The sequence below is a fragment of the Melozone crissalis genome, unplaced genomic scaffold (genome assembly GCF_028551555.1).
Source record: "Melozone crissalis strain CALT ecotype California unplaced genomic scaffold, PUWL_Pcris_2 ptg000018l_1, whole genome shotgun sequence".
NCBI lineage: Eukaryota > Metazoa > Chordata > Aves > Passeriformes > Passerellidae > Melozone > Melozone crissalis.
The window spans coordinates 20,568,305-20,596,296 of record NW_026535796.1 but is presented as its reverse complement, the minus strand read 5'-3'; the positions used below and the strand labels follow the sequence as shown (position 1 = coordinate 20,596,296).

Below are 27,992 nucleotides of genomic sequence, written 5' to 3'. Positions count from 1 at the left end.
TGGAGTACAGTCTGTGCACTGACACACACACCTGGGTGCTTCTTCACACCTGTCCCATTTTTCAATTCCTTTTAAGGGAGTAGTGCCCTCTTACATGACACTTCTCAACAAGGCATCACCTGCTGCGTTTATAATCTTAAAACATCATAAGACAAGACCTTGAGCTAGAATAGCCTGCTGCGTTTAGCAGGCTTGCTGTAAAATGGTATTTGGTACAAGCTTATTTCCTCCAAATGTATCTGATAGAGGGAGTTTTCAATTTCAGGGCAAAATATGTCAGTCAGATTTGGGGTTAGTAATAAGGGAGACATGCGGGAACACATTCTGTTACAAACTATAGGCTTCATAAATGATTATCATTACTATATAAATATATACATTATATAAATTATATAGATAAAACATGAATTATTAATTATTTTCATGTACCCCATCTTCTGTAATTTTGTGAGTTTGTAATCATGCTAACATTTTTGACTATTGCACTTTTTTTATCCATGGTTTCAGTGAAGCTCAACAGCACATGCAGGTGGTGGACTTTTTGGTTGTGGTTGTTTTTTATTTGTTTTCTGAACTAGTTATTGCATTGCTGACCATCACAATAAGGTCAGGTAAGAGTTGTATAATGTCACACAAACCAGAACTTCTGTTGAGGATTCCACAGAGACTATGATTCATACCTTATGTGCTTTCAGCCCAAGGGTGTTGATGTAAATATCAGGCTGAGTTTACCTTAGGGGTAAACACAAAGAGCTGTAAAGCTTGATTAGCTAGGTATGGTAAAAAAATGCTGCTCAGAAAATTATAGACAAAATTTCAAATTATGTTCTCTTTTTAAAAAATCCCACAATATCATAAAGATAATTAAATTTTATATGAGACCTTCAGCTATAAAACAAACAAATCTTTACATAGCCCCAATGGGGGAAAAATATCTTTATAAAAGTCTAATTATGGTTGCTGTCCCTGCCCACTTTGACCATCACAAGCATTTCTTCTGCTTTGTAACAAGTAGAAATTAAAGAAGGTTTTGTGGTACTTCCGTGAAGTTAACCAGGCTCTGTATCTTTGCAATGCATTCTTTTCCACCTCTGCTGCTAAAGGTTCTTATTGGAAAGCATCTATAAACCCCTAAATCTAAAGTATAGTGTGACCACTGCGCAACCATAGCAGTGTCAAGCCCTAGTCAGAATTAGAAGACTCATTGCAGGCACATCCATGATTTAAATGTAGGGTGTGGGGATATTTTTCCTTCAACATTCCACCACAGGGCAAGCCACCAATGTGGCAGAACAATGGAAGTTCCCTGCTGTTAAGATTATTTCCCAACTCACTCTGTTTTTTTTCTTAAGGGTGTGTTGGTGTTTGTCTGCATTTTGTTTTTGTTTTTTGCACTTTTGTTGGGATTTTTTGTGTGTTGGACTTTTTCCTGTTAGAAAATGGTGGCAATTTAAAAGCAGAGCTGGAACTGAGAGGCTTGACAGGGATCAGAGTGGGTGGGACTGTATTTTTCAAGTGCTTTGTGAATGCTTTGCTTGCAGAAGTTAGCCCCTGTTTTGTAATGAGATGTGCTGGAAAATGGCATCTGGACAGCTGCATTCATTAGTCCATTGTGAAACATGGCAAGTTCAAGCAAGTTTTATCTGCAAATTTCACCTTGGGCTTTACTGTGGAACCATTACTGGAATCTGCATAATGATGCATGTGATGTTTCAAGGATAGTATTACACCAGAAGTTAATTTATAATGTGTCAACAGTGTTAAAGCAATATGTCAGGAAGAAATGTGTGTGAGAAAAGTCAGAAAAATATCTATTCTGGTTGAACCCAAGACATTCTATGATTTTACGATACTTGAGGTTGTAGAGTTCACAGTAAGCATCAGGAAATGGAAGTCAGCTCCATTCAATTTACAGCTATTTTGAGTTTTCTCTCTTTTTGGTGATTTCTATCTGAGTCTCAGGGTATTTGTAATTTGGTCAGGCATTGAGGGCAAAATCCCCTTCTTCTCTTCTGTCAGAGAATCAGGCATTGGCTGCTAATTGAAAGGTAACTGTTGAACAGGTATAATTATCTCTGTATTCCAAGAAGCCCTATTTTGTGAACTCTGTTTTCTTTAGGAAAACAGTTAGGATTATTTTAAAATAATAACAAAAATATTTATTAAATCTTCTTAATAAATAAATTTCCAAGGAACTGTAATTTTTCTTCTCTGTCTTTTTTTTTTAAATGGCTTTTTTTTTAAGGCATCAAGATTTAGGAGACTTTATTCCCTATGCATGTGTATCCTACTCGAATATTTTTTAACCTGTGGCTAATCCCAGCAGAATTTGACTTATTTATCAAAGAAATATCCTTAGAAGTCTGTAAAAACAGAGAGCTGCATAGACAATTGAGGTTTTATTAGTGCCTCCCTCACTGATAGTGACACAGATCCAAGGAGACCACCATGGTCTTTGCAGTAAAGAATACTTTACCAGTATTCTGAAATACTGGTAGATCCACTGATTATCAACATTTTTTTCAGCCTAATGCAATTGCCTCATTAATTATTTAGGTAATTCAGTAGGATCCCTGAGGCCCATGGAAATCCCTGTTTCTGCGTGCTCCTTCTCTTCCCACAGTCAGCCCCAGGGGGCAGTGGCACTCTGTCATGGAGAGCTCTGGTGCCTGCTCCTGATCGTCACCTCCACCCCACCCTGGCATGTGGGTGCTTTCTCCTTGGAGATCTGACACGCCTGCTTATCCTCTGCATCTGCTCCAGATGCTCCTCTGACAAACACAGTCTGTAGCTTCCTTCAGTTCTGCAAAGCTGAGGTATTTGGGGATCAAGGAGGTAGAGGCTTGCACCTCCCAAGAATTATTTAAGAGAAAAGTAAAATGATTGAGATGTTACACTGTGACTTCATTAAGCAAACTGTGGTTGATCTGGAGCTAAAGTGTGGTAATCCTTTAGCAAATAAGGAAAACACACTTCTGTAATTAGATGAGCTCATTAGTTTAATATGTCACTATAAATTACATCAAAAAGGTAAAATGTTATTATCTATGATGATCCCATAGGAACTTAAGAATATTTTAAACAGTTATTGTTTAGTGGAATCTTGGGAAAAACTGGTATTTTGGAAATTCTTGGTGGCTGTTATGTTTTTGTAAGGTGGAAATGTAGAACTACTAAAGTTTATCTGAATAGCTTATTTTTTTCCCTAAAGTCCCACTTTTGTGGCACCTATTCAGCTTTGGTAGAGTTTAAATTGTTCCAAACCTCAGTTTTACTCTAAGGAGTTATTCTAGGGTGGGGTAAAGGGATGGAGACAGATGTTCATGGCTCCCTGTATCTGGAGGGCTGAGATATCTCAATTTCCTTACACAAAGAAAACAAGAACAAACCAACCTTCTGAATATTCTGCTGGTGTCTTTTTTCCTGGCTGGCAACTGGACTTGCTCCCTGACCAAGTGATAACACAAGAAGACAACTCCACCTTACTGATGCTATATATTTCATCCACATCACCTGCTACTCCTGAAGGAGATAAGTGTGAGAATCTTATTTTTCTTTTGATGACTTTGTGAGCACAACTTGGAAGGTTATTGCTCTTAAAATATCTTTCCACTAAGCATTAATTTTATAAAGCACTACCTGTAAGTCACAAACAGAGGTGCTGTCAAGACTGATGCCTGTTATGCAGCCACTTTGATTTCTGAAAGTTTGCTAACAGGAATGTCTCCTTCTCCCTCCTCAGAGGGAGAAACATAGAAGCAGAGAAACACAGGAGCAGAGCACAGTTCTGAAGGTGTGGGCAGAAGGAGTGGTCCTTCTCACTAACAGCTGCTTTTTGTCTCAGGAAATGAATATGATCCACTGCAAGGATTATTTTGACAAGCTGCTTCTTATAAGTACAATACCCAGACTGACAGGCCAGGTACTCCAGGCTTTTTGCGTGGCTTTTGAATGGAAGAAATATACCAACAACTGAAATCAGTACTGTAAAACGTGAATCATCCTGAGTGAAAGATTCCAATTTTTCTTGATTCTGACCTAAAGCAGAAGGTCAAAATGTTCCAAGTTCTAATTCCCTCTGCTTTAGACTACGACCAAACATATTGAAGTATCAGGCCTACCTGAGTGCTGCTACAAGACTCAGTTTCTCTGGCAAACTGTCAGAAGACCATGTAGAATCATAGAACAATTTAGGCTGGAAAAGATGCTTAAGATTGTGTAGTTCAACTGTTAGCATGATGTGTCCAAGTCCACCACTAAACCATGTCCTTAAGGCTTGGGTCTATGTGTCTTAAATACCTCCAGGGATGATGACTCAACCACTTCCCTTGGCAGCCTGTCCCAGTGCTTGACAACCCTTTCAGTGAGTTTTTTTCCTAATATCTAATCTAAACCTGCCCTGGAGCAACTTGAAGCCATTTCCTCTTGTTTTGTTGTGTGTTACTTGGGAGAAGAGTCCAATGCCCCCCTTGCTACCACTTCCTCCTAGGCAGTTGTAGAGAGTGATAAGGTCCCCCCTGAGCCTCCTTTTCTGCAGGCTAAACAATCCCAGCTCCCTCAGCTGCTCCTCATCTGACTTACTCTCCAGACCCTTCACTACCTCTGTTGCCCCTCTCTGGACCTGCTCCAGAAACCTAATATCCTTTTTGTAGTGAGGGGCTCAAAACTCAAGGTTTGGCTGTGCCAAATCACATGCTTGACTGGTGGTGTAGGTGCAACTTTAGGGCCTCTAATATGGGACCACCTTGTCTCCTCTGAGTCAGTGATATCAGGTGATATCTTCTGGTCAGAGCCGAAGATGAAAGTGTATTCTGGGTGCTGTGACTAGATATTGCTTTGGTGGGTGATTTGAGGGGAAGGTGCCTTTGAGTAATTCAGTGCCTTGGAGATGTCTCCTGAGCACTAACACAAAGCAGCTTGTTCATTTGCTGTTGTTGTTACTTGTGTCAATTCACCTCAGATTGTGTTGATGTGCTTACAGTATGATCTGAGAAATTTGATGCAATTGCTTTGTAAATAAGGCCTAAATTTGCAATGTGAATGTGAATATTTTTTTTGTAGTCATATTGAATAATGTATTAGAACGAAACTTTAACAGGATATTGTACAGTTGTGCAACTCCTGTGCAGCAGACAATAAAAAGCCAGTCTATTTGTTATTGTCTCACAAGAAAGATGTTTCCTGTGGAATTTTCTCTGTTATCGAAACAGGAAATGCATCTTAATGCCCTTGTTCTTCATTTTCCTCAAATGCTTTATAATGAAAAGTGCATGAAGATTTAATTTCTTAAGGATTTGATTTGCTGTCACTTCTGTCTTTGTCAGATTCTAGGTCAAAAAGGATTATTATTAAGTTTTGAGATGGCTTATTTGGGTCGAGTAAATGAAGTCGGAGATCTAGAGATATTATTTAAGAGAAAAGTAAAATAGTATATTCAAGCACAGTCTTCTGATCAGTGACTGGATCAATACCAAAGTGGCAAATACTTTGTTCAGTGTCTGGACGCACATCCTGAGCATTAATAGGATTTCTTTCACAAATGAATCAACAGCCCAACAGCTTTGCTTTAGCAGGTTATGAAGATCAAAGCACAAGTATTTTTAGAAATGAGGTTGGACCCTGTGTCTGCATTGGTGTATCAGAGCTCAGACCAAGAGGTCTCTGTCTCTTTACCATGGCAGTTTCCTCTAAGAAGCTACTGGTCTTGGGAAGCTTGTGAGCCAGACTCTGAAGGCTATTTTTCCCCTTTGCTTTGTATTAAATATTAAATATTTGATGCCAAATGTCTGTGGAAACCCTGTGAGAATTTGGAGAAATGATTATCAGTCTCTGTTTTCTGTGAGAGAAAAATGATTCTGAGCCTGTGTCAAAACTGGTGTGTGATCTTGGTGGCAAATGGGCATCTCCAGAACTTGCAGCTGCCTCTCAAGAGGCTGCAAAGCCCGGGCTGGTTCTGCTGCAAGCTCTCTGCTCCTCTGCACCCTGATGCAAGTTATGTGGCCCAGTCCAAGGGCTGTGTGACTCCAGACCTCATATCACTGCTGTGGGCTGCTGTTGTTGTGATGGTATTGGTGAAATGCCACCTTGTCTTCTGGCCTGTGGCTTCCTGACTGTGACTCACCTGCACTGTGGTTTGTGATGCACAGTGTCAAGTTATCAAGTAATTTAATATTATTGCTGGGTTACATCTGCTTCTGGGTGGGAGAGTTGTTTAGTTGGGTTCTTTTCTCTTACTATGTGCAGAGTAAGCAAGGGCAGTGTAATGACGTAGCAGCTTCAGCAGTTAATTGCTTAATTTGATTTATGAAATCCACAAAAGGCCTAAATGTGGACCTTCTGGAAAGGGTGGAATTTAAGTGGGGAGCATGGCATGTTTTCTAAGTGGATGGCTAACTTTGGTTCCTCAAGAGTGAGGAGAATCCACTGTCATCAAACTGAGACACAAAATTACTTCAGTGCCGAAGTTCAGTGATGGAATGGCAGCTGGACTCAGCCTCTTGTAACCCTGTGAGCTGAATTTCTTGTTTCCATTTAGACCATTACTGCAAAAATGTTGTTGTATTAAAAAAGTGAAATAATTTTCTATTGTAATACCTGTTCCACAATAAAACAAAACAACCCAACAAAAAACTTTAGGTGGGAAGTCATCTGGATTTTTTTGCGTAAGTGGCAGTACAGCCTAAAGCAGAAACATTCATGCATTGAATGCTGGAATCCATTAATAGGCAAAACTAATTATAATAATAATTTGAAACTTTATCTAAGATAGGTCTCACCTAAGGTAGCTCTTTATAGGACAGTTGGAATACTCAAATACTTTTATTAGAAAGGGTTGAAAATAAGTTTTTTATTTTTTCCTAAGATGTCCTGCTGCTTTCAAAAAGGGTTTTCATTCTGACTTTTTATTTTTTAGAATTGTAAAAATTCTGAGTTTTTAAAAAATCTTTTTTCAACTGCAACTTCTTACTATTGAAAACACCTGTTTTTAGTGATTTTAATAATGTTGAATGTGATAGCCACCTTCTGTGCTATTTTTGCATTTTCTTAAGAGTACTAGGTCCTTTTGGTTTTATATGTTGAGTGCTGTTACAGAAAATTAATGGGAAATTACTATAAAATTTAAAAGATATCAGACTTGGCAATTTTAATGGAGATGTTTAAAGTCTTTTGCAAAAATGGTATGTAGTTATTTTCGTTAAAGCTTATGAGATTCTAACATGATTTAATTGAAAGCAGTGCTTTAGCTAAAAAACGTTGCCATAGCAAAAGCTCCTGTTGACTCTGCTGACACCTTAACAACCTCTGTGCAAAACAATAAGACAGAAGAAAAGCTACAAGGTGTTTTCTTTAACTATCTGCCTGTGAGGTCCTCCACTTCAGGACTGTAAGTTGCAGTGAACTTGGTGAAAATCCTTGTTGTTGTGCATCTGACTGGAGATGCTGGTGGGGACAGGAACTGCCCCAGGAGATCCCTCTGTGTGCAGCTTTTCAGACCTTATGGTGGTGGATAATGACTCTGGAATTGCCCTGTGATAAAATGCTTGACCCATCTCCTTTTTTCTCCAAATCACTGTGGTGTTAAAAAAAAAGAAAAAAAAGAAAATATCTTTATGTGGCACAGAACAAATGCATCATTTGTGCTTTTGAAATCAGTGGGAGGTGGAGCCGTGAGTCAATCTATACAACTCTTCTTCCTGGCCACAGCTGTGGTCCAGGAGCACCTACCAGCTGGGAGACACACAGACTGGAGCCTTACAGTGGTGCCTTTTATGAAACAAAGATACCCATGGGATCATCAGCCTATTCACCTTTGGTAAGAGAAAATCACTGCTGGGGCAGAAGAATCTTTTTGGTGGTCTTGGTTGAGATTGATCAAAAGCAAATGCTTGGGGAATTTTGATCCTTAAATGTCAAATGCCTTTACAGTAGGCAGATATATTAGGAAAAGCAGCAGGTAGATGGTCCTGGTGAGATGGATATATCCCATCATGAAGAGGAGAAATGGGAGACATGCTAGGGTCTCCTTCCATAGTGAATCTGAGCAGAAACTGAAAATTACTGACTGATGGGTTTCATCACTGGCCCTCTTTTGGCTTTTTGTCTCCAGGATCGGTTCATCCGCGCAAATCCGCACAGGAAGATTGGAATCAGGAGGAGGAATAATCAGAGGCCCTGCAGTGCTGAAAATGAGGTACTGTATGGAAGGCAGCTTCTGGGTTGCAAGGAGAGAGCTGCAGGGCACAAAGGGTAGTGCATGGCCCTGATGATACCTGCAGTTCTGCTGTCAGCCTTTCCAGTCTCTCCCAAGCTTAACTGTTTTGTGAGAGGTAACATTTATTAACAGATAGTTAAGGGAATATTTGCTACTTCTGGGAGTGTGCTATTTAGAGTGCAAAGCATTCACTGTGACTTAGGGGTTGGGAAGATGATGAACTAGGTTTAAATGCTAGGTAATGAACTGGGAGAGCTAGATTTTAGTCTTGGTTTACTGTGGTATGATTATATGATGGTGGTCATACCTCATAACACCCAAGGCTTAGTCCTTAAATTGTTTTTCCTTTACTTTATGGAGGCAGATGAGCAAATAAAATGGCTTACTTCCATGTCTGACACTTTTCTGAACACTGATTTTTATGAAGATGAATTGGTTTTGGAAAGTACTGAATATGGTGCATTCTAGATATGTTGCAAATTATTCTGTTCTATGACTAATGGTTAGTCAGAAGTATATTAAATAATTTAAAAAATGAAAATAGTATATGTTTTTCTGCCCCTGAGTTTTTTTATTCTGTTCCTTAGCTGTATTCAGTAGAAAAGAATGAAGCTAACTCTTTCTTAGATCTAGGAGAGCAGTCAATTCACTAACTGCTAGCACTATGGAATAATAATTTGGTTTATGTCAGTATAGTTGCTTAGTATTTAAGCCATCTCATGAATAAGTTTTCTCTAAACTCATGGATATGGATGGTACTAAATCTGAGGATGAAATATTAATCCTCTGTGTTTGGATGAAATGTTGAGCTTTCAGCAATTTGAATCATGTACTTATTTCATCCTCCATCTCCAGAAATGCTGCTGCCAAAAATTATGCTGAGGTTGATGGGCTTCTTTCAGACCTTCTATTTTTGTTCAAATGACACTTTCTGAGAGAAAATTGTTGAGAATTGTTCCAGTAGGCTGTAAATAACATTTGGCTTGGTGGCTTATTGCTTTCTAGATGTTTAGTCTGCTTTTGTCAGGATGGGGAGTATCAAAATAAAGAGGTACACAAAGAGGTCCTAAGCAGGCAGTTTCTCAGAAATCATGATTCTTTGGGTATTTAAGCGCTGCTTTTAATTTAATTAATGGAGCTGTTGCTTCTTCATGTAGTGTTTTACTCTTGACGTTCTTCAACACTGTCTTGTTTTCCCAGTAACCGAGTGTAGGGTTGTGTAGCTGTGATAGGGATTGGAGAGAGAACAGAAAAAAATGGAGAGAGTTGTGAAGCCTTCAAGAACCTTCTTCCCCTGTGGAACCCTACAGTACAGGTTGTCAATATTGCTGTGCCTCAGAGCTTCTCCTTGGTGGATCAATCAGATCAGCCTAAGTTTGTCCTTTGATGAAGCCAAGACATTCTGAATTGTCTGTTTGTGTTTTTGTGTCTTTTTTGGGGATGTATGTGCATTTACATACAACTATAGCTTTTTGTTGCTTATTTGTGTTTAATTACGTTCTCTAACACACTGCCAATTTTACCTTGTGTTCTCATCTTTCCATTCTCTTACATTGTTTAGAGCTTTAGTGATTCCCACTTTCTCCAGTTCTGGTTCTTTAAAACCCCCTGGTTTATACTCATGTATCAGTTCTGCTTGTTGTATTAATGAGGTTTCGTTTTGATTAATGTAGGCCCTAGCTGTGAATGACAGTCTATCTTTACTCAATGTCAAATCACAAGAAAGTATTTCTTCTCAGAAAATGTCTTAAATAGTTGAAATCAAATTCACTGCAATATAAAGATAGATTGGCCTTTCTGGTGCTGAAGGATAAACAATGTTATTTACATCTGAGTTAATTGCTAATAATGGAGGTATCTTTCTCATTGTTCTGCAGCCAGAAGTGCCTCAGTTGTGCTGGCTTTCTGTAAAAATTATTGGCATGAGAAATCTTCGCAAAGCAGATCTGTGTAAGTATCACTGATGACACATTTATAGCTTAGCAAGAAAACTACTGTCACCTGATTTTAATGCTCTTGTACACCTTTTTCTTGGATTACAGTAATATTTCGAAGGGGTTTGGGTGAAGAAGTTGTATTTATTTTCATTTAAATGCAAAATAATTTAGAAAACACTTAAAATCAGAAAGGAAATAGTCTAGAAATTCTGTGTTGAAAAAGTTGTCCTTCCCTTTATCAGCTGCTCTGTGATATTTCCCTTTCTCCTAACTCTTCAGTGCCCCCTTTTCCAGGTTGCCCAATTCCCTTTTGGAAGGAATATCTTTGTGAAAGATAGAGGAAAAATCAAACCAGTTGCTTTGGATGTTGCTGTATTTGTGGCTTCACTCTTCTGCTGGTGTTGGATGACTTTGCATTACAAATAGATGTAAATCTTCCAAACTAAAATTTCCATTTAATTTTTAAAAGTGCCACTTGAAGAAGTGAAGTTGCACATGAATTTTTCTGGGAAGTGGCAAGTATTTGAAAATAGGAGTTAAAAAATCACAAGAGCCAGTTCAGCACTGTTGAAATAAAATACTTTAGCTCTTGTTATCATACAGAATTAGTGGTTTAAAAGTGACTTTTTTGAAACTGATATAAATCTAAATAGAAAAGTTAAATAACCCTAAACCCAGAATATTTTCTTTGGGTCTATTGAAATATCTAGGACTCCTCAGAGGTTAATCTTTTCTTTCCCTGACTGGGCAAATCATATAATAACAAAGTACTGCTGTAGTAATTGTGCAACTTGTTGTTAACACAGGGAGCCAAACTGATTGCTACGTCAAGCTGTGGCTGCCAACAGCTTCGTGTCAGGAAGCCCAGACAAGAACTGTGCACAACTGCAGAAACCCTGTCTGGAACGAAACTTTCCACTTCGTGATACAGAGTGAAGTGAAGGTGGGATCTGTGACAGTGAGCAGGTGCTTTCTAAAGGGGGCATCTTCACCTGCTGCGGGCAAACTCTTTTTGAAAGGCTTGAGACTCACATGGATAACCTGACTGAAAGAAGTAGTTTAAGCCCATAAGGTTGTGGAGTATCTGGAATAATGTTGAATGCTTCTTTGCATCCCAGAACAGTCGTAAAAGACTGTTAAATTGTTTATAGAGTTAGCAGAAATAGGTGAACAGTCAGAGTGAAAGTGATACAAAGTCCAAACTGGATCAGTTTCTCATAGTTTACTAAAGCTGCATCTTCTCATGGTAACCTGAGCCCTCAGGGAATGTCAAGGGATCAAATCCTGTTGAGAGATTGGTAGTGTGCTTTAACTTTCATTTTAAAGAGTTAAGAATTTCCCCTTTATTATTACTTTCCGACAAAATGCCAAGATTTCTCAAGGCAGTGATTTTGAATCCGCAAACAATCTGAAGAGCAGTGCGTGTAACCTCTGCTCTGCCTGGTGCATGTTACCATCATATATGTCCCTTATGTTTCCTCTTCTTTTGGAGCTCTTTTTGTTTGCCAAATCTGATGATTTACCTCTCTAGGGTTAGTCCCTGACTCTGCTCTCTGTGCTGTGAGCTGAGCTCTGTGCTGTCACAGGAGTCTGTCCACATGAGGGCTGAATGCTGGCTCTTGCTGGGCCTTCCTTTTGGGCTCAGGAGTCCCAGAATATGTGATTTACATCCTTCTCTGCCTCTCTGCCTAGAACATCCTGGAGCTGACAGTCTGTGATGAGGACACTTTTACACCAGATGACCATCTTATGACCGTTCGCTTTGATGTGGCTAAAATCCAACCTGGAGAAAAAGTTCACCTGAGTTTTGAGTTGAATCCAGAGGTGAGGGGCTAGACAAAATAATACTCTTGATTAGAATTTTGTCTCAAGTTGCTACCTCTATTGAAGGTTAAATTGGTTCTCACACACAAAGACTTTGTTAAAAAGGATGTTACTAAAAAAAGTTGAATGCTTGGGTTTTAGGGGAGGGGTCACAAACACCCCCTGTTGTGACTGGAATAAGATGCAAAATACTTTTAGAATTCCTATTTTTTTGTTTTTTTTTTTTTTTTTAATTTCAAAACTATATTTTGAAAAATCAGTGAGAAAAAGAGTCAAAAATGAAGAAGCTGCTGGTTAGGAGGTCTCATTTCTGCTCTAGGAGATTGACAGAGCAGGGGTGGGAACAAACCTGTCCTTGTTTCCAAGCAGTTGCTCTTACCCTTTGGCCAGTAGCTCACTGGGGCTGTCTCCTCTCAGCTTCCCTGGGGATTTTGGCCAGTTCTTTCAAATAATGTACTCTCTAAATGAAGCATTTAATTCTTGTGTTAATCTCTTTGGGATTTTTTTCTTCCTCCACTAAACAACTTTAAGGAAAAAATTACAGCAAGTCTACTGATGGTCCTTTGCTACAAAATTATTTTAGAGGGGCTGAGCCAGCACAGGAGACGCAGACCTTCATGAGTGAGAATATCATCAGTATTTTTTTTTTTTCTTAGTGAGTGAAGAAGGGTAAGAGTTTTATTTGCTGCGTGTGTATCAAAAATACAGTGTTTAGTTGTATAAACAACCAAAATAAAGATACAGAGTATCTTATGAAACACTGAGTGGATGAAGTTGCTGGAGGAGAGGTGGAGAAATCCCACTCATCTTCAAAGGGAGCCGAATATGTACTCAGATTTCCTTCTGCACAATGTAACACCTTCTCTGGAGGGTGTAGTAACAACTTCAGGGCTTTTTCACATTTTGCCAAGAGTTTCAGTTTACGGTTCCCAGGAACTGGTGTGCTCCATTTATTTCTAAACCACTGTGTCAGTCAGGCTCTTTGGAAAACACTCTTGCCTGTTTTTTATGTTACTATTGCTTTGAAGAGGTTTATTAACTACTCTTTTAGACGACCAATCCTTACTGAGGACTGCTCATTAACCCTGTTCCAGCTGGCTACAGCCTTCCTCAGAAAATCCCTCGTGTGACTGAGATAATGGCAGGTGTGATTCAAGCCCTGAATTTGCTCTGAGGCATGTGCAGCGCTCTTAGCCCATGAGCAAGGTGGAAGCGGTGGGGGTCAGTCCAGGTGAGCTGTCTCAGGAACGTCCTGGTCAAGCTGCCCTTCTTCAGTTCGTGATGAATCAGGCCCCCATGAGGCATCACAGATCGTGGTCTCTATATGGATTTTCACAAGACTTTGGGTTATTTTATTTTTTTTGAAAGTGTCTTAGTAATGCAACAGGCTGGGCAATCTTAATAACAGGCTGTAGTGCCGCATCTGCCCATAATGATTTCTTTAATCTACCAAGGTATCTCAGAAGGAGGGCTGAAGAGGTCAGATGGGTGATGTCAGAGCAGCAGGGCTGCTTTGCTGTGCCTCTTGCTCTCTGTGGCCTAACAAGTATTTCCATTGCTATGCTCTGGAATTTTCACCCACAAATATGTGAGTGGGATTTACTGGAAATGTAACTTGTGTGGGTGTAAAACAGCGTAAGAAGGGTAGGAACATAAGGCAGGCAGAATTGGGCAGATGGTATGAGCCAGGTTCTTCTGCACCTTGTTTCTGCTGTTCTTTGGACAAAGTGGTAACAGAGCATCAGTTGGTTTGCATAGTACAGTCTGGGCATAGTTAAATATTTGGCACAGTCTGTCTTGCATCTGAGTAAGGTGACTGCTTTCTAAAATCTGTGCCCCAGCCTTCTATTACAACTTTGCAGCCACTGTAATTCTCATGAAATAGACACTTTGGAGGAAATAAGCAAGCACAGCTACCTGCTCCTGCATTACATGCCACAGATGCAGCCATCAGAGAAGCCATCAGAGATGTTTCATTTACTGATATGAACTAGTAAATACAAAATTGCTCTGCACTTTACTGTAAAGATGTTTTTCCCATGGCAACTGCATTGTCAGATTTGGCATGTTTTTGACAGTCGATTCACAATGTTAAAATATGATGTGCAGCTGGACAGAAGGGATATTTGTCAATAAATGTTAGCTATTCTGAATATAAATTAAAAAATGCTACTATCACTTGCCAGAAAGAGATTTATATCACTATTAACTGGTGTTTTCCTCCCTACGGGTGATGCAGAAGATCTCTCTGATATACTTTTTTTTTTAGTCTGGTTTTTCCTGGATTGGCTGTATCCCATAGCAAGTGGCTGGAGTAATACAGTTCTTCAGTCTCTTTGATACTGTTGGTGTGCTACTCTATTGCTGCCTCATTCTTGTACTTTTCCTGTCTCTTTTTCTCTTGATTTGTCTCCCCTCATCTCTTTCCCTGATTCCCCTTCACAGCTTCAGTCTTCTCTCTTCTTCCCTTCCCCTGGCAGTTTTTATTTTCCAGGCTGGACCCTTCTCCCAGCCTTTTTTAATGTTTAATGACTTTACTCTGCAAATTCTTTTGTTTTAACCGAGGCATGCTCCCTATCTTTTCACTGCACTAAGTCCATTCATTCTTAATTATGTTTTCCTACATCATTCACCTGCTATTCTTCCCTTCCTCAGCATTGATTGACCCATGTCTCATCCTACTAATGAATTAATAATAGGACCCTTGCTCCCTATTCAATGATACTTAATATTTTCTTTCTTGTGGTGGTACAGCTGGTTTGTAAACAGTAGAGCAGTGGAGAGGTGAAATCAAAGTGTGGCCACAGAAATCTCTATCTGTTTATATTATGATGTAGAGGGTGTGGGAATAGAGAGAGAGTTATAAATTGCCAGAGTAGTATCAGAGGAAAATATTTCTTCATTCATCAATTTTAAAAAAAATCCTATTTTCAGAATCAGGAAGAACTAGAAGTGGAATTTCTACTGGATAACATGTAAGTAAATTTCTACTGGAAAAACACGTAAGTAAAACATAAATGTTGTAGAGTTTGTTGTCAGAAAACTGCATTTTAGAGAGTGGTAATGCAGCACTGGGGAAGTGGCTCCATGTACTTCTGAGCTCAGCTATCTCATCTCAGCATCATCCCCATTATTGCTTTTCTGTCCTAAATTTGAGTGACAGTCTCACTTACTATTTATAGCTGAGAATGGATGTTTATTTTGTGATTCAGCCTAAGGAGAGATGATTCTCCTCAGCAGAGATAAGAAGGAAGGAGCATCCTTGGGAAGGTATGGGATGTGATCTGGCAGAGGCTGCAAGATAGAGGGGAAGGATAGAACTGCTGATGGTACTTGCCAGCTAGAAAAACTGAGCTCAGAGAACTGTGCTTTTGAAAGTTTATTGCTAAATATGCACTTTTAAAGAAATCTTTTTGGTTTTGCTTTTCAGACCAGGTGTATCTGAGAAGATCATTACTAATGGTGTACTAGTGGTAATTTTTTTTTTTTTGTATGCTAATCTTATGGTGGGGCAGAACTGAAGGATGGGTTGGAAGATAGGGAGAAAAATTTCTTGTGTTAACTGTTGGGGACTGAATGGTGTTTAGGTGTAATGACAGATCCCAGTTATTCTGGCTTCCTTAACCACAGTACTGCTTGCAAGATTTATACAAGATACTCAGTTTCTACAAATTCTTCACATCCACAGACCATCATGGCCAAGCATTATGTTTCTACAGGGCCCCTAGAACCTCAGTGAGAATCCTGAACTATTTCTGTGACCAGTGGTTTTATTGCTTCTCTCTTCCAGTCTCGTGAAGTTTCCTGTTTGGAAGTACATGTGAACGAAGCAAAAAAGAAGAGCTCTTGCAAAAGTGAGGGTGCTGATTTAAATTGCTGCTGCTTTTTGTGCTATGGGAAATGCAGCTGAATCTAGATAAATATTGGGTTTGTTTTAGTCTCTGTTTGCATCAGGGGTGCTTGGGTATTTCCTGAATTACCTACTTGCTAATAGTGAGAGTCCTCAGAAGAAGGCATGACTCTGTAACTTAAGAGAAAAGAAGCCACAGGGAGGTGGCTGGGAGATTTGGAAACAGCACTACAGTGTGGATGGTACTGAAATACCTTAACCTCTGTTTTCTGGTGAAAACAAATGAAAAAAAGGGAGACACAACTCTCAGGAGGAGAAAGACTTCAGTGAAAGCTCGAGGGATCTGAATGCTGCCAGAGGCATCCACAAGTGTAACACATGCTCTCTGTCACTTGGCAGGGTGTCACAAATGGTTTAGGTCACTTAATCATTGGCAAAGGTACCAGCAAGTGTAGGTTTAATATAAGTTTGTAAAAGTGTGACAAAGTTCGATGACAAGGCTCACTCTATTACTACATGTATAAAACATGCAAAGAAAATTCAGATTAGAAAAAATCTAGAATTATTTGTGTAGAGACCAGGGATGCAAAAGGATAAAGAGGGAAAAGGAAAGGGTGCCAGGAGTGAAGATCCTCACAGAGTTATGAGTTTCAGAGTGGGCCCTCTTGCCAAACTTAGCCTCAGACTTGATCCTTTGTCTAAAGGATTCAGCAGTACTCAATCATCCCATAATTTAGCATTTACAAGGCAATCCAATGGGATTTACAATAAGCAGAACAATAACTTAATTATGAATGTAGGATGATAACATTCATACTACACCTGCTATGGGGTACTCAAATGAATTCACACATATTTTTACACAAAGAATTATGTACAAAGTGCCTGCTAAAAATTCCCCTCAAGGTTGGTGAAATACTCAGAACAGATGCCTTTGCATTTCTCTGTGGATGGAGGGCTGGGCCTCGAGGAGTCAGGGATGTCAGCCCTGACTCTGCCATCAGCTTTTGGGATCATTTCTCTGAGTATTGCAGACTTGAGATCTGGTCAGTTCTGAGCCCCTGCAGTCCAGGGGAACTCAAGGGCCAGGTGCTGCACACTGGTCACAGGGAAAGGAAAACATTGTGATCTAAATTAACTTTAGCTAAGCCTGCAGCACTAAGGCTGAAATGTCACTTTCATTTACTAATCTCGGGACTAGGCACAGTTAACATCTCCCTGTGGTTTGCTTCCTGTTCTTAGGGAGAGATTTCACCTTCACAATGAAAGGATCCTATGAAGAAACCCAGGATATTTCCATAGGTCCTCACTCCAGGCCAGGAAGCAGTGAAACCACCAGGTTCCACTACATCAAGCACAGTCAACCCAGACTGCTCATGACTCTGCCAAAGGAGCATTTTTTCTGTTGTGTAGGTTTTGCTTATGGATGGTGATAACACTTAACCTAAATTTTGGGAAAAGAATAATGAGTTAACCCTTATCTGGTATTTCTGTGCCTAGGGTCTATAAATAATATTCTTCTTATAACATTTTTTCTCCCTCTTTAAATCAGCCTGGCTCAGGTAGAAGGGAAATGGATGTAAGTAGTCCCCTGGCTGTGCCTCTCCATTCTCTGGACTTGGGAAAGAAAGTGACAGTGATGAGAGTGAGTATCCTCTGACAGTATTTGGAATTCTTTCAACAAGGTAAACTGTATATATGTGATATCTGGTCATGTATTAATTTTGTTGCTAAAAATGCATTAGTGAGTTATTTGTATGCTTAGCACTGCAAACATTTAGAAATATAACTATGATTTGTAGGCAAAATAGGATATTCAGAATTTCTGGCTGCTTTAAAAGTAGTTTAGAAGATTGTGGGCTGAATGCTTGAGAGGAGGCCAAAACTTTATCATTATACTATATATGTGAATAATTGCTAATACTGTAAAACCTACTTATACAAAATTACAATTCTATTTAAAATTTATGGTGCTGTCATTATTGATTTTTCAGGGGGAATCTTATGAGGTGTCTGTGAATGAGGAAAATAGGTAAATCTTTTATTGCTTTTGAATGATTACTTAGGCCATCTCCTCTCCTTTCATAATATCATTGTTAGATGAAAGGAAGCTACATCCGAAAGTAGCTAATTTCAAAACAGGAAATAAAAATGATTGAAATATGGGGAATTGTTAATAAAATGCTTTAAAGCTTTTTAAAGCTTGTAAATGGGTTGGTAAGAATTTAAAACAGGATAGGTGGTAGTTAGTTATGGGGTATAAACCAGCACAATATTTTTCCTAATGCTGATGCTTTGTAACCTGAACATCCCTCTGTCTTGTAACCTTTATCTATAATAAGTACCTATTTATGTATACCAGATTTCTAATGTGTCTAAAACCTTTATGCATTTACAAGACCTCTACAGGTAATTTTTCAATGAAACACATGGACAGGAATTTATTTATTGACTGGGCTTGCCGAGATTTTCTGAAGGGCAACATTACCCCCTGTTGATAAGTTAGCTCCATTGCAAGCCTTAATCAGAGGGTGTTATTGAATAATATTCAGAGAAGATACAGAGAAGTTTTTGTGGGTTTTCTTTTTCCCTGGAAAAAACCTTTGAAACTGGAACCCTGTGAAAATAAAGGTTATAGAATGAATCACCTACATGGTGTTCATGATAATGTACAAAAGTGATAAATTTAAGAGACACCTTCTGACTTAGAGCACAAATTCTTTGTAGAGATAAGCCTAACTCAGTATTAGGGCTCTTTTAACTAAAGTGTGTTAAGTTTAAATAACTACTTAGGCCCCCTTTGTGCTTCAGAAAACACGTGCACAGCAGGAGAATGTGAAGAGGTGTCCAAATACCAGAGTTCAATGTGAAATAACTTGATTTTATTTATTTGACTTTGTTATGATTATGTGAAATTCTTCAGGACATAATTCTGGTCTAAAATCTCCACAGGAAGGCACAAATATAGGACATAGGATATCCATATATCTGCTTTCTTGTACATAGGGGGACTTTCATGTACATGGAAGTATCATTTCTTTAAACTGGTTTATTATTGTTGGTTTAGCTGAGTGTCTCCAACTGTAATGGCTGCAGGTGATGCCTTGTGCTGTTCTTGTGTTGTAGTTGCAAGGATTTGGATTTGAGGCTGGGGTTTGGTCTCTGCGTGGAGGAGCAGGATTTCCTCTGTAAAAGGAAGAAGGTGGTTGCTGCTGCTCTGAAAAATCTTCTTCATCTAGATGAAGACCTACAGGAGGATGAGGTATGTGGGACAGCACCTTGGGAACTTGAAGTAATATGACCCACTTTGAGAGAAGTGGATGCGATGTGCGTGCATGACTACCCGTGCAGCTTTTCCACATATTCTACACTAAATAGTATTGGCCAGATTGTCGCTTGCACCTAAGACCATATCCAAATTTTTGGCACAGAGAATGAAAGAGGAACTTTTAGGAGGCCAGTTATAAGTCCTTTATCCTCTGCCAACCTCTGTCCTCCCCCAGGGGCAGCCAAAGGCTGTATTTGCGGACATGCTGGTGTGTAAAACCAAGCCTGGTGAAGTTTGATTGTTGAAACTGAGACCATTTCTCCTCTTTGGTACCTCTTCTCTGCTGCCACAAGGTTCAAAGGGAAGGATCCAACTCTCCCATAGCACACTGGTGCAGTAGCATCTGTCTTGTGTCTTTTTTGGTGTTACCTCTTTCTTGCTTATCTCCTGGGGATCCCTGAACTCAGAGGGAGCTGCTCTGTTACTGGAGGACCAAGATCTGTTTTGGGGCTGTGGTGCTTGGGGCAAGAGTCTGGGACAATGTGCCTGTGGGGCATTTCCTCCTCTGCTCTGCTCAGTTCCCAGCACACTTAACCCTTTATGATGTGTGCAGGACAGCATTTTTCAACCAAGTCAAAGTGCCCATGAACTTAAGTAACAGGTAGAATAGGACTTGTTGTGATTAAATGAGAATAAAAGTAAGAGGTAAAATACAGTGAAGACAAGATTAAAGGTAATGGCATCATATGTTCCTAAAACTGAATGTCTATTTTATCAGTTTTTAGTATACAGAAAAGTGAGGAAGGATAACAGGATAGATGCATTTCTGAGGAAAATAAAACTGAATTATGTATAGCACTGATATCAGGGAAGGTAGAGGTAATCTGGGTTGAAAAAAGAGTGTTAAAATAAACTTATGAAGCTGGGTACTATCTGCGTGGAGAATAGCAAAGTTGTATATATACTTAGAGGAAGAAAAATTATGCAGGCAGGTTTTGTGCTGCTTTTCTGACCTTAGCTATACTCAGAACTTTAAAAGGTGTTTTGAGGGAAAGAGCTGAGGATAAGTTAAATAAATTGAGAAAATCTGAAAATATATTTCCCCACACAAGATCCATACTTACAGCTCCTGGCCTTCCAAAGCATCACTGCTCAGGAAAATGCTTTCAGCATACACTAAATTCCACCAAAGTTTACACAGCTCAAACACACATCTAGGCACTGCCCTGAAGAGGTGAATTAATCAAAACCTACCTGAACCAGGTGTTGCTGTTACTTTTTTCTGCGTGGCCATCATTCCTGTATCTCCTCTGGTGACGAGTGACTCTGTGCCTGTCTCTGTGTGTTGGGCAGGTGCCTGTGGTGGCAGTGGTGACGGCAGCAGGGGGAGTGAGATCCATGACAGCAATGTTTGGCAGCCTCCTGGCTCTCCAGGAGCTGGGTGTTTTGGACTGTGTGTCATACATCAGTGGTTTATCCGCCACAACATGGTAAGGAGAGCTGGGATTGTACTTATGTTTTTGTTGTCAGAGTGATAACCTGGTGAACAATTTTGCCTTACTGATGAATTTACTCAGCTTGATGTGGGCACTTGGCTTCCTTTTGGACTTGTTTCATGGGATCACTCAGTGCTGCCCTCCTACAAGAAACAAATCTAATGAGAATGACACTATATCTGTAACTGCACTGAAGTGTTTACAGAGGCCAAAAGAAAAGAACACAAGTCAGGATGGTTTGCCTGTAACTTATCTTGTTGCATGCAACACTTCAAGTCCTTTTGTAATATTTGTCTGGCTCAACTCTTACATGTCTCCAAAAAGCAGACTTTTAAAGAACAGCCCCGAGAAACACAGTGTGTCACTCATGCACTCAATGGTGACTGCCTTGCACAAACTAGGAGGGGTTGAGGGGATTTAAAACATTTTGCCTCTGAAGGGCTGCTCGAAAAGTTTGTGAGACAGAATTAGAACAAGTGGGATGGGGATGAGAGGGGATGGCTGGAATCTGCTCGAGCCCTGGGTACAGGTGGCCCTGGGCTGCCCTTATGTGTGCCAGCAGCCTGAGGTGCCCACCTGCTGCACACCCAAGCAGGGCTCTCACACTGGCCAGGGCAATAGCCACTGCTAAACTCCAGCTTAACATTTCACAGACAGCCTGACCCATCTGAGGGAACTGGCCTCACACAGAAGAGGTGGCTTGGACAATCAAAGGGTAATTCTAGCAAAAGCTCGAGTTAAGTTATGTGTTGCTTGATTACTCTTTTGATTCTGAAATACAAACAAGCCAGGATGATTTAAAATGTATTTGTGCAGGGAAAAAAAGAGAAATCATTACACAGTCTAAACTCTGCCTCAGCTTTGAAATGCTCTTCCAAGTAAAAGTTGGAGGGCAAGAACCTCATGTAGCCTGAAACAAAACACTTGTGTGTGTTGTAGGCTAATGAATTGACATGTGCCCTGTGATGAACCTCAGTACCTTCCTTTTATCTAGGACCATGTCAAAGTTATATGAAGATGCAAATTGGTCACAAAAGGATCTCAGAGGGCCAGTTGATGATATCAGGAAACATGTGACCAAGAGCAAGCTGCACTGTTTCTCTTTGGATCATATGAAATACTATGAAAATGAGCTTTGTGAGAGAAAGCAAGAGGGGCACAAGGTGTCCTTTACAGACTTATGGGGACTCTTCATTGATTGTATGCTACATCATCAGGTATTTTATATTCTTTCTCTCACTCTTATTTCACAGGATTTCTAACTTCCCACGTCTAAGGTTGTTGATTCAGTTAGAGAAAAGAGTCTGAAAACACCTGAAGGACTGAATATTTGGCTTTTTAGAACAAAAGTAACAAAGTATCCCTAAAGTGTGAGCATCTAGAAGAGGTGTCAGAGCATGCAAAAATTCAAGATGTTAAGGAAACTGATTTTCCATCTTTAAGTTTGGGGTTTGGGTGAGATGATAATTCCAGTAACACCCAGAGGAGAGAAGGCTGTGACAGAGCTTAAGTTCAGGCACAGCAATGTATACCCATAAGCAGGATGGAAGGAAATGGGTCCAGGTTGACTAAATATCTCTATTTCCTTAAAGCAAATCATATCACAGTGACTGTACAGACATGTTTCTTGCATTTTTGCCCTGTCCCCTTTGCCAAAGCTCCCATAAGCACAATGCCTTGGTGAAAGCTCATGGCAGAAAACACATGTACACACTTGTGTGGGCAAACAGCTAAAGTACACAGAACAAAACCTGCTGAGGTTTAGCAGATACTTCATTGATAGTTCCTGCTTAGATGCTGTAGTAAGTCCATGCATCATGTTCATCTTTTTACAATGACTTTTGCTCTTTGTGAACAGGAAAGTACTCACAAACTCTCCGATCAACAACTAGCAGTCAATCAGGGGCAGAATCCACTCCCCATATACCTGTCCCTCAATGTCAAGGATGACTTTAGCACTTTGGATTTTAAAGGTATAGATTATCATACACCCCCTTATAACTCTGAAGAGTTTCCTTCTAAGGCTGATTGAATGCCAAAACTTTTTCCTGTAAGTCCAAGCCAAAAAATCTTTTAAATAATTTCTTTTCCTCTGTCTTCTGTGGAAAGGAGATACCTGTGCTGTAGACACTGCTCAGTGGGGGCATGGAGATGCTTTTTGCTGGCAGCCTTGAGAGCCACAACTGCTGCTCTTTTCTCTCTCATCCCCACCTACCCCTCACAGCCCCTTTCAGCTGCTGGGTCTTCTGCTGAGGCAGCATAGTCCAAGAGGGCTGTGAAGAGTGGGGAGGAGGGCAAGGCGGGGAGGAGAAAGGAGAAGGTGAGAGCAGGAGTCAGATCCCAGCAGCCAGAGAAGGATCTGAGGAGGGGCAGGGCTCTGTGCTCTGGTCAGTGATTCTGATCACTGTTTCCATGGGGTTTCCAGCACAAATGAAGCAGGAGATCCTGCAACTGAACCTGGTCGTCTGCTCCTAGGCACAGTTACAGTCCCAGTGCACCCAGCCAAGCTTTCTGTGTGGGGAGAGGATTTGGTCAGAGTTTTTCATCCTCAAGGCAGTGATTATGAGAGCCTCTAGAATGAATGGTAGCTGGTGTCATTGCTGACTCAGAGGATCTCAAAATGCCACGCTGTGTGCAGGGCCTTAGCTATCAGTGGACTTTCAGCCCCAGGTCTTGCTTCTTAGAAATGGATCTGAATCCCAAGCTGAATGGATTTTGGCAGAGGAAATTATTTTAGCTTTTGCATTCATGTATGCTGAAGGGCACCTTTTTGTTTCAAATCATGGTGATTTGAACTGTCTGTCACCACCATGGTGAAGCTATAGGCCTTGTTCTTCCAGCTGCTGAATCTCTAAGCTGATTTTTACAATAAAAATAAATCCAGTTTGATGCCTTATTTGCAGAGTGGGTGGAGTTCACACCTTACGAGGTGGGTCTCCTGAAATATGGGGCCTTTGTTCGCTCCGAGGATTTTGGTAGTGAGTTCTTCATGGGTCGCCGGATGAAGAAGATCCCAGAATCCCACATCTGCTTCTTGGAAGGTAATTTACTACCTTAAGAAAACATCACCTTAAGAGCTGGTTACACAGAGAGATAGTCTGCAAGTTGCAGTATTAGTACACCAGAGAATGTATCTGATACAATTTCAATCTCAAATGAACCAGCCAAAAGTGACAAAAGAGGAAACCAATTTTTGAGACAAATGTGACTAATTTGCTGAATGTCTTGCAGAATGACCTAAACAGAGCTCATGCATGCCCACACACAAACTGATCATCTGAAGTATTTAAACTCGCAGCCTGACTTTTATAGACAGCCAAGTTTCGAAAATGGCCTGGTTGTAAGCCAGACATTGTGTGGAATGGCGTGGCGTTTGATAGTTATGGGAAAATTCATAGTATTTCATAACTAGAACAGAGAGTGGATTCAGGTGTGTTGCCATAGCTGTGCTCTAAATATTCAAACTAATATTAAGTGTGGAGCCTCTTTTTTTTTTTTTTTTTTTAACTTTCAAGGCACATGGAGCAATATATTTTCCCAGAGTTTTATGGATGCTGTCTACCTCTCGGGTCATTCCGAACACTTCTGGCACAGATGGACTCGAGACACTGAGCATGACATTGGTTAGTTCTTCAGACTACTTTTCCCTTGCATCTGCATTTTCTTCACACCTCTCTGAAATGTGAAACCTGACATTTAGTAAAGGGTTTGGTTTTGTGTCCTATTTCTAACTTATGGGACACCAAGCCCTTGAGAATGAAGGAAAAGCAGGAGACCAACAGTTGTCCTGTAAAACAGAAAAAAACATTGTGCTGCTCACTGTGCAACATCCCTGGGGAACTTTGTTAGTCACGAGAGGGTTACCAAACCCCTTTGGGGAGGGAGAGGCCAGACAGGGAAGAACAAGTGTGTGTGACACTGAAACCCACTGCCCAGAACACTCTGCACGTCCACATGTGCACCCAGTCACAGATGGGGCTGGGAGCCAGGGTGGTTTGGTTGTTGTCATCATCACAGAAACACTCTGCCCGAATGCAGACACGTACCCTCTTCTTGTTCTTCCTGCAGAGAGCCATCCTGCTCTGCCCAAGAAGCCTCATGAACAGACAACCTGCTTATCCATCCCCAAAGGTTACCTTTCCAAAACTCTGCGAGAAATGATGACCGGGCGGCCAGTGGTTTCAACGTTCCACAATTTCCTCAAGGGCTTGCAGCTACATAACCGATATTTGGAGAATGAGAGCTTTTCCATGTGGAAAGGTAATTGGAAATTGTTTTACTTATATCTTGGAAGGAGATTTGAGGGCTGATACTTGCTGAGGACAAATATTTGATAAGTTTTATCATAGAGGTAAATTTTGATTAATATTATTTGATTAACATGTTTGTGGAATGGGTTTTGCCAAGCCCTAGATTATTTATTCCTGGTCATGTTCCTGTCTTGGAGGAAGAGCAGCATGTTTGCTTGAATACTCATCTTCCTAGGAAAAGCCATCAAACAGTGACTTGAATCTTCCAAGGAAGTTAAATAGCCACAAATTTACACATACTGAGAAAGAAGAGTAATTTATCACTTTGGATGAAGCTGAGTCTTAGAACTGCTCCATCTTGCTGATCTCAGAGTTGAGCTATTTATTTAGTAAATAAATACTAAATTGTGTCAAAGACAAATACGTAACTGTGGGCTTTGTTTCAAAGATGAATATACATCAATTGTATTTTCTTTCTCCTCTTTTATGCTAATTTGGAAAAAAAGAGAGTCGAACCTGCAGTAAATAATGATAATAATAATAGAAGTTTTGGCCTTTCAGACACAGTGCTGGATTCTTCTCCCAAACAGCTGAATGAAATGAGTGACTACCTCAAGCTGATAGATACAGCTTTCTTCATCAACACCAGCTGCCCACCCATTCTGAGGCCAGAGAGAAAAGTGGATGTCATTCTTCACTTAAATTACAGTGGAGGATCACAGACTCTGGTGATGTTTTGAAGCAGTGATTCTTTATCTCTATGACTCCAGCAGCTGAATTACCACAATGGCTTTCTCTCTCTCTCTCTTTTTTAATTTTCTTTCAGAAAATGGTCTAGTTTTTATTAAATTAAATGATCATATCAGTGGTACTATTCACAGTTATGACCATAATGTCACTGCCTTTATCAGGGCTGTTTTCAGTGTCTTTCTGGGACAGGCATATGAACACAGACATACAAAAGATGTCCTATTCAATGTTGTCTTGGTAATAAGTTCCTCAATAGTTAAATGGCTTCTACAATGTAATTAATATACAATACATAATTTAGAATTTTTTTTTTTGAATGAAAAATTTTGCTTTTACATTTGACTCTTGGTGTCATGAGTTTTAGTCAGGGTTTTATTTTCTGCATTTGAAGAAACCTTGACAGGCTCATATGATTTAAATAAATGTAATTTATTTGTAAGAGGACATAAAGACATAGTTTGATGCACTGAATGTAAATATTTAAGAACCTGTGATCTGAGAAGCCACATATAATCAAAGTTTCCTTATCCAAATCCTCTACTGTGCTCACTAAATCACAGAAATTGACCCGAATGTCATATACATTTCAGTAAATAGTAACCCTGCTTTAAAAATATAGAGTGTTAGCAAGTCAACCAAATTTCTGTTACCCAGGATATATTAAAATTAAAATGGTATGTTTGTTCCAGTGCACAGTTAGCATTGTTTATAAACATATGACTCAATCTCAGATTGTCTATTGCAGCAAAATATTATGGGGTTTGGTGGTCTTACTTCAAGCTCTCTCTGTGTTGCCATCTCTGCTCTCTGTTGAGCCAGCCACTGGACCTATTCTCAGAGTACTGTTTGGAGCATGGGATCCCATTCCCCAGCACAGAGCTGAGCCAGGAAGACCGGGAGCACCTGAAGGAGTGCTATGTGTTTGAGGACAGCTTGGAGGCACCAATCTTGGCCTATTTTCCATTAGTGTGTGATACCTTCCAAAAATACAAGGCACCGAGTAAGTTGACAGCAGTAATCATTTTTTGAGATTGTCTCATCCAGTTGATCCATTGAACTTGTTCCTACTCCAAAACAAGGCACTGGCAAGCTTCTGAGTTGGCTAAGTTATTATAGTCTCAGTCCAGCTGTGATGCATACAGTATTGGGCAGCTAATCAGGGATTGGAATGAAGAGGTTTAAAAATAAAAGCATGAGAAGCTGTACGTTGAGGGAAACCCCCTCTGGCACCTGAAACAGGTCGTGTAACTTTAACAATAAAGAAGAGGACGCAGATAGTAAGTTATATCCATTGGTAGTTTTTGCTGTCACCTCACAGTCTCATGAAGAGATATAATATTTACTGGGTTAACAAAGTTTGAATTCCCCTATTACTTTTTTTACATGAAAAAATTGAGAATAGAAAGTGCTGGAAACATGTAAAGAAGCAAAAGCTTTGCCAGAGTAACAACCTGCTTTGATACCTATAATTTTTGAAAAGTTGCCAGATTGTTTCCTTTAGTTCAGCAATAGAAGAAATGTTTGTTTCACAAGGAAAAAAAAAAAAAAACCAACCTACTTGGCAAATTCAGTTTCAGTTTACAAATACTTTTGCATGCATCCGCTCCAATTTTATTATTTCTAGTTTTCTATGATCCAGGAAACTTTCCTCAATACCTTTGCTTGGCTCTGGTTTCAGATGTGGAGCGCAGTCCCGCAGAGATGGAGCAGGGAAGAGTGGATGTGTCCAACTGTGCTGCTCCCTATGGCACCGGCCTGCTGACATACACTGAAGAGAATTTCAACAAGCTGCTTAACCTGTGCAGCTACAACATCCTGAATAACAAACACTTGATTCTCCAGGCTCTGCGAACTGCAGTGCAACGAAAGAAGCAACTTAAAAACTATTCATCACCTAATTCGAGTAAACACACTTAAAGTGTATTTAAGGAAAAAAAAAATCATCAGAAGGAGATACACAAATGTTTTGGTACTGGACTAATAAATATTCACCTGCTGCAAGCTCAGAGATGTTTGTGATGGCAACAGAATTTGTGATACCAACTCCTTTGACTTCTGCAACAGTGAGATGGCTGGTGTGTGGCTGCTGCTACAGTTTTATTCCCACTGCTATCCAAATAACAGGGCACTTGTCTTAGAAAAATGGTTTCTTAAGGAAGTAAATTTAACTGGTCTTTCTTAGAACTTGTTTTCTGATTGTTGTATGCAAAAATATACATGCCTTGTTGGGGCATGGCAGAGTAATAGCTACTGTTCAAATACTAAGTAGCCATGCATAATCTTATTAAAAATAAGAATTTGGTAATTGAAATCATTGAAGTTTGGGGGTTTTATTAAGTTCTATGGACTCAGCTCAGCTAGCAAGTTGTTCTGGAAAAAGTTACCCTTGCTTTTGATACCAAGAA

General features: G+C 39.9%; 1 protein-coding gene across 1 annotated transcript; it reads left to right on the top strand.

Moving 5' to 3' along the window:
- Nucleotides 1–7,786: 7,786 nt before the first annotated feature.
- Nucleotides 7,787–27,504, top strand: LOC128936349 (cytosolic phospholipase A2 epsilon-like). The gene is made up of 21 exons (XM_054275217.1): nucleotides 7,787–7,813; nucleotides 8,108–8,191; nucleotides 10,090–10,162; nucleotides 10,956–11,092; nucleotides 11,842–11,973; nucleotides 14,908–14,948; nucleotides 15,404–15,446; nucleotides 15,764–15,827; nucleotides 17,066–17,232; nucleotides 17,376–17,468; nucleotides 17,818–17,855; nucleotides 18,950–19,085; nucleotides 20,445–20,581; nucleotides 21,582–21,804; nucleotides 22,446–22,560; nucleotides 23,491–23,628; nucleotides 24,103–24,210; nucleotides 24,656–24,847; nucleotides 25,399–25,565; nucleotides 26,407–26,587; nucleotides 27,266–27,504. Exons 1-21 carry the CDS (start codon nucleotides 7,787–7,789, stop codon nucleotides 27,502–27,504), a joined length of 2,535 nt encoding a protein of 844 aa, XP_054131192.1.
- Nucleotides 27,505–27,992: the final 488 nt, after the last annotated feature.

What these genes read in the sequence shown, in the direction of transcription:
- LOC128936349 (XM_054275217.1), top strand. Translation starts at nt 7,787, where the DNA reads ATGGGATCATCAGCCTATTCACCTTTG. An exon ending in AAAGAAGAGCTCTTGCAAAA is followed by an intron (nt 15,828 to 17,065) that starts GTGAGGGTGCTG and finishes TCCTGTTCTTAG; the next exon opens with GGAGAGATTTCACCTTCACA. An exon ending in AGGAGCATTTTTTCTGTTGT is followed by an intron (nt 17,233 to 17,375) that starts GTAGGTTTTGCT and finishes TCTTTAAATCAG; the next exon opens with CCTGGCTCAGGTAGAAGGGA.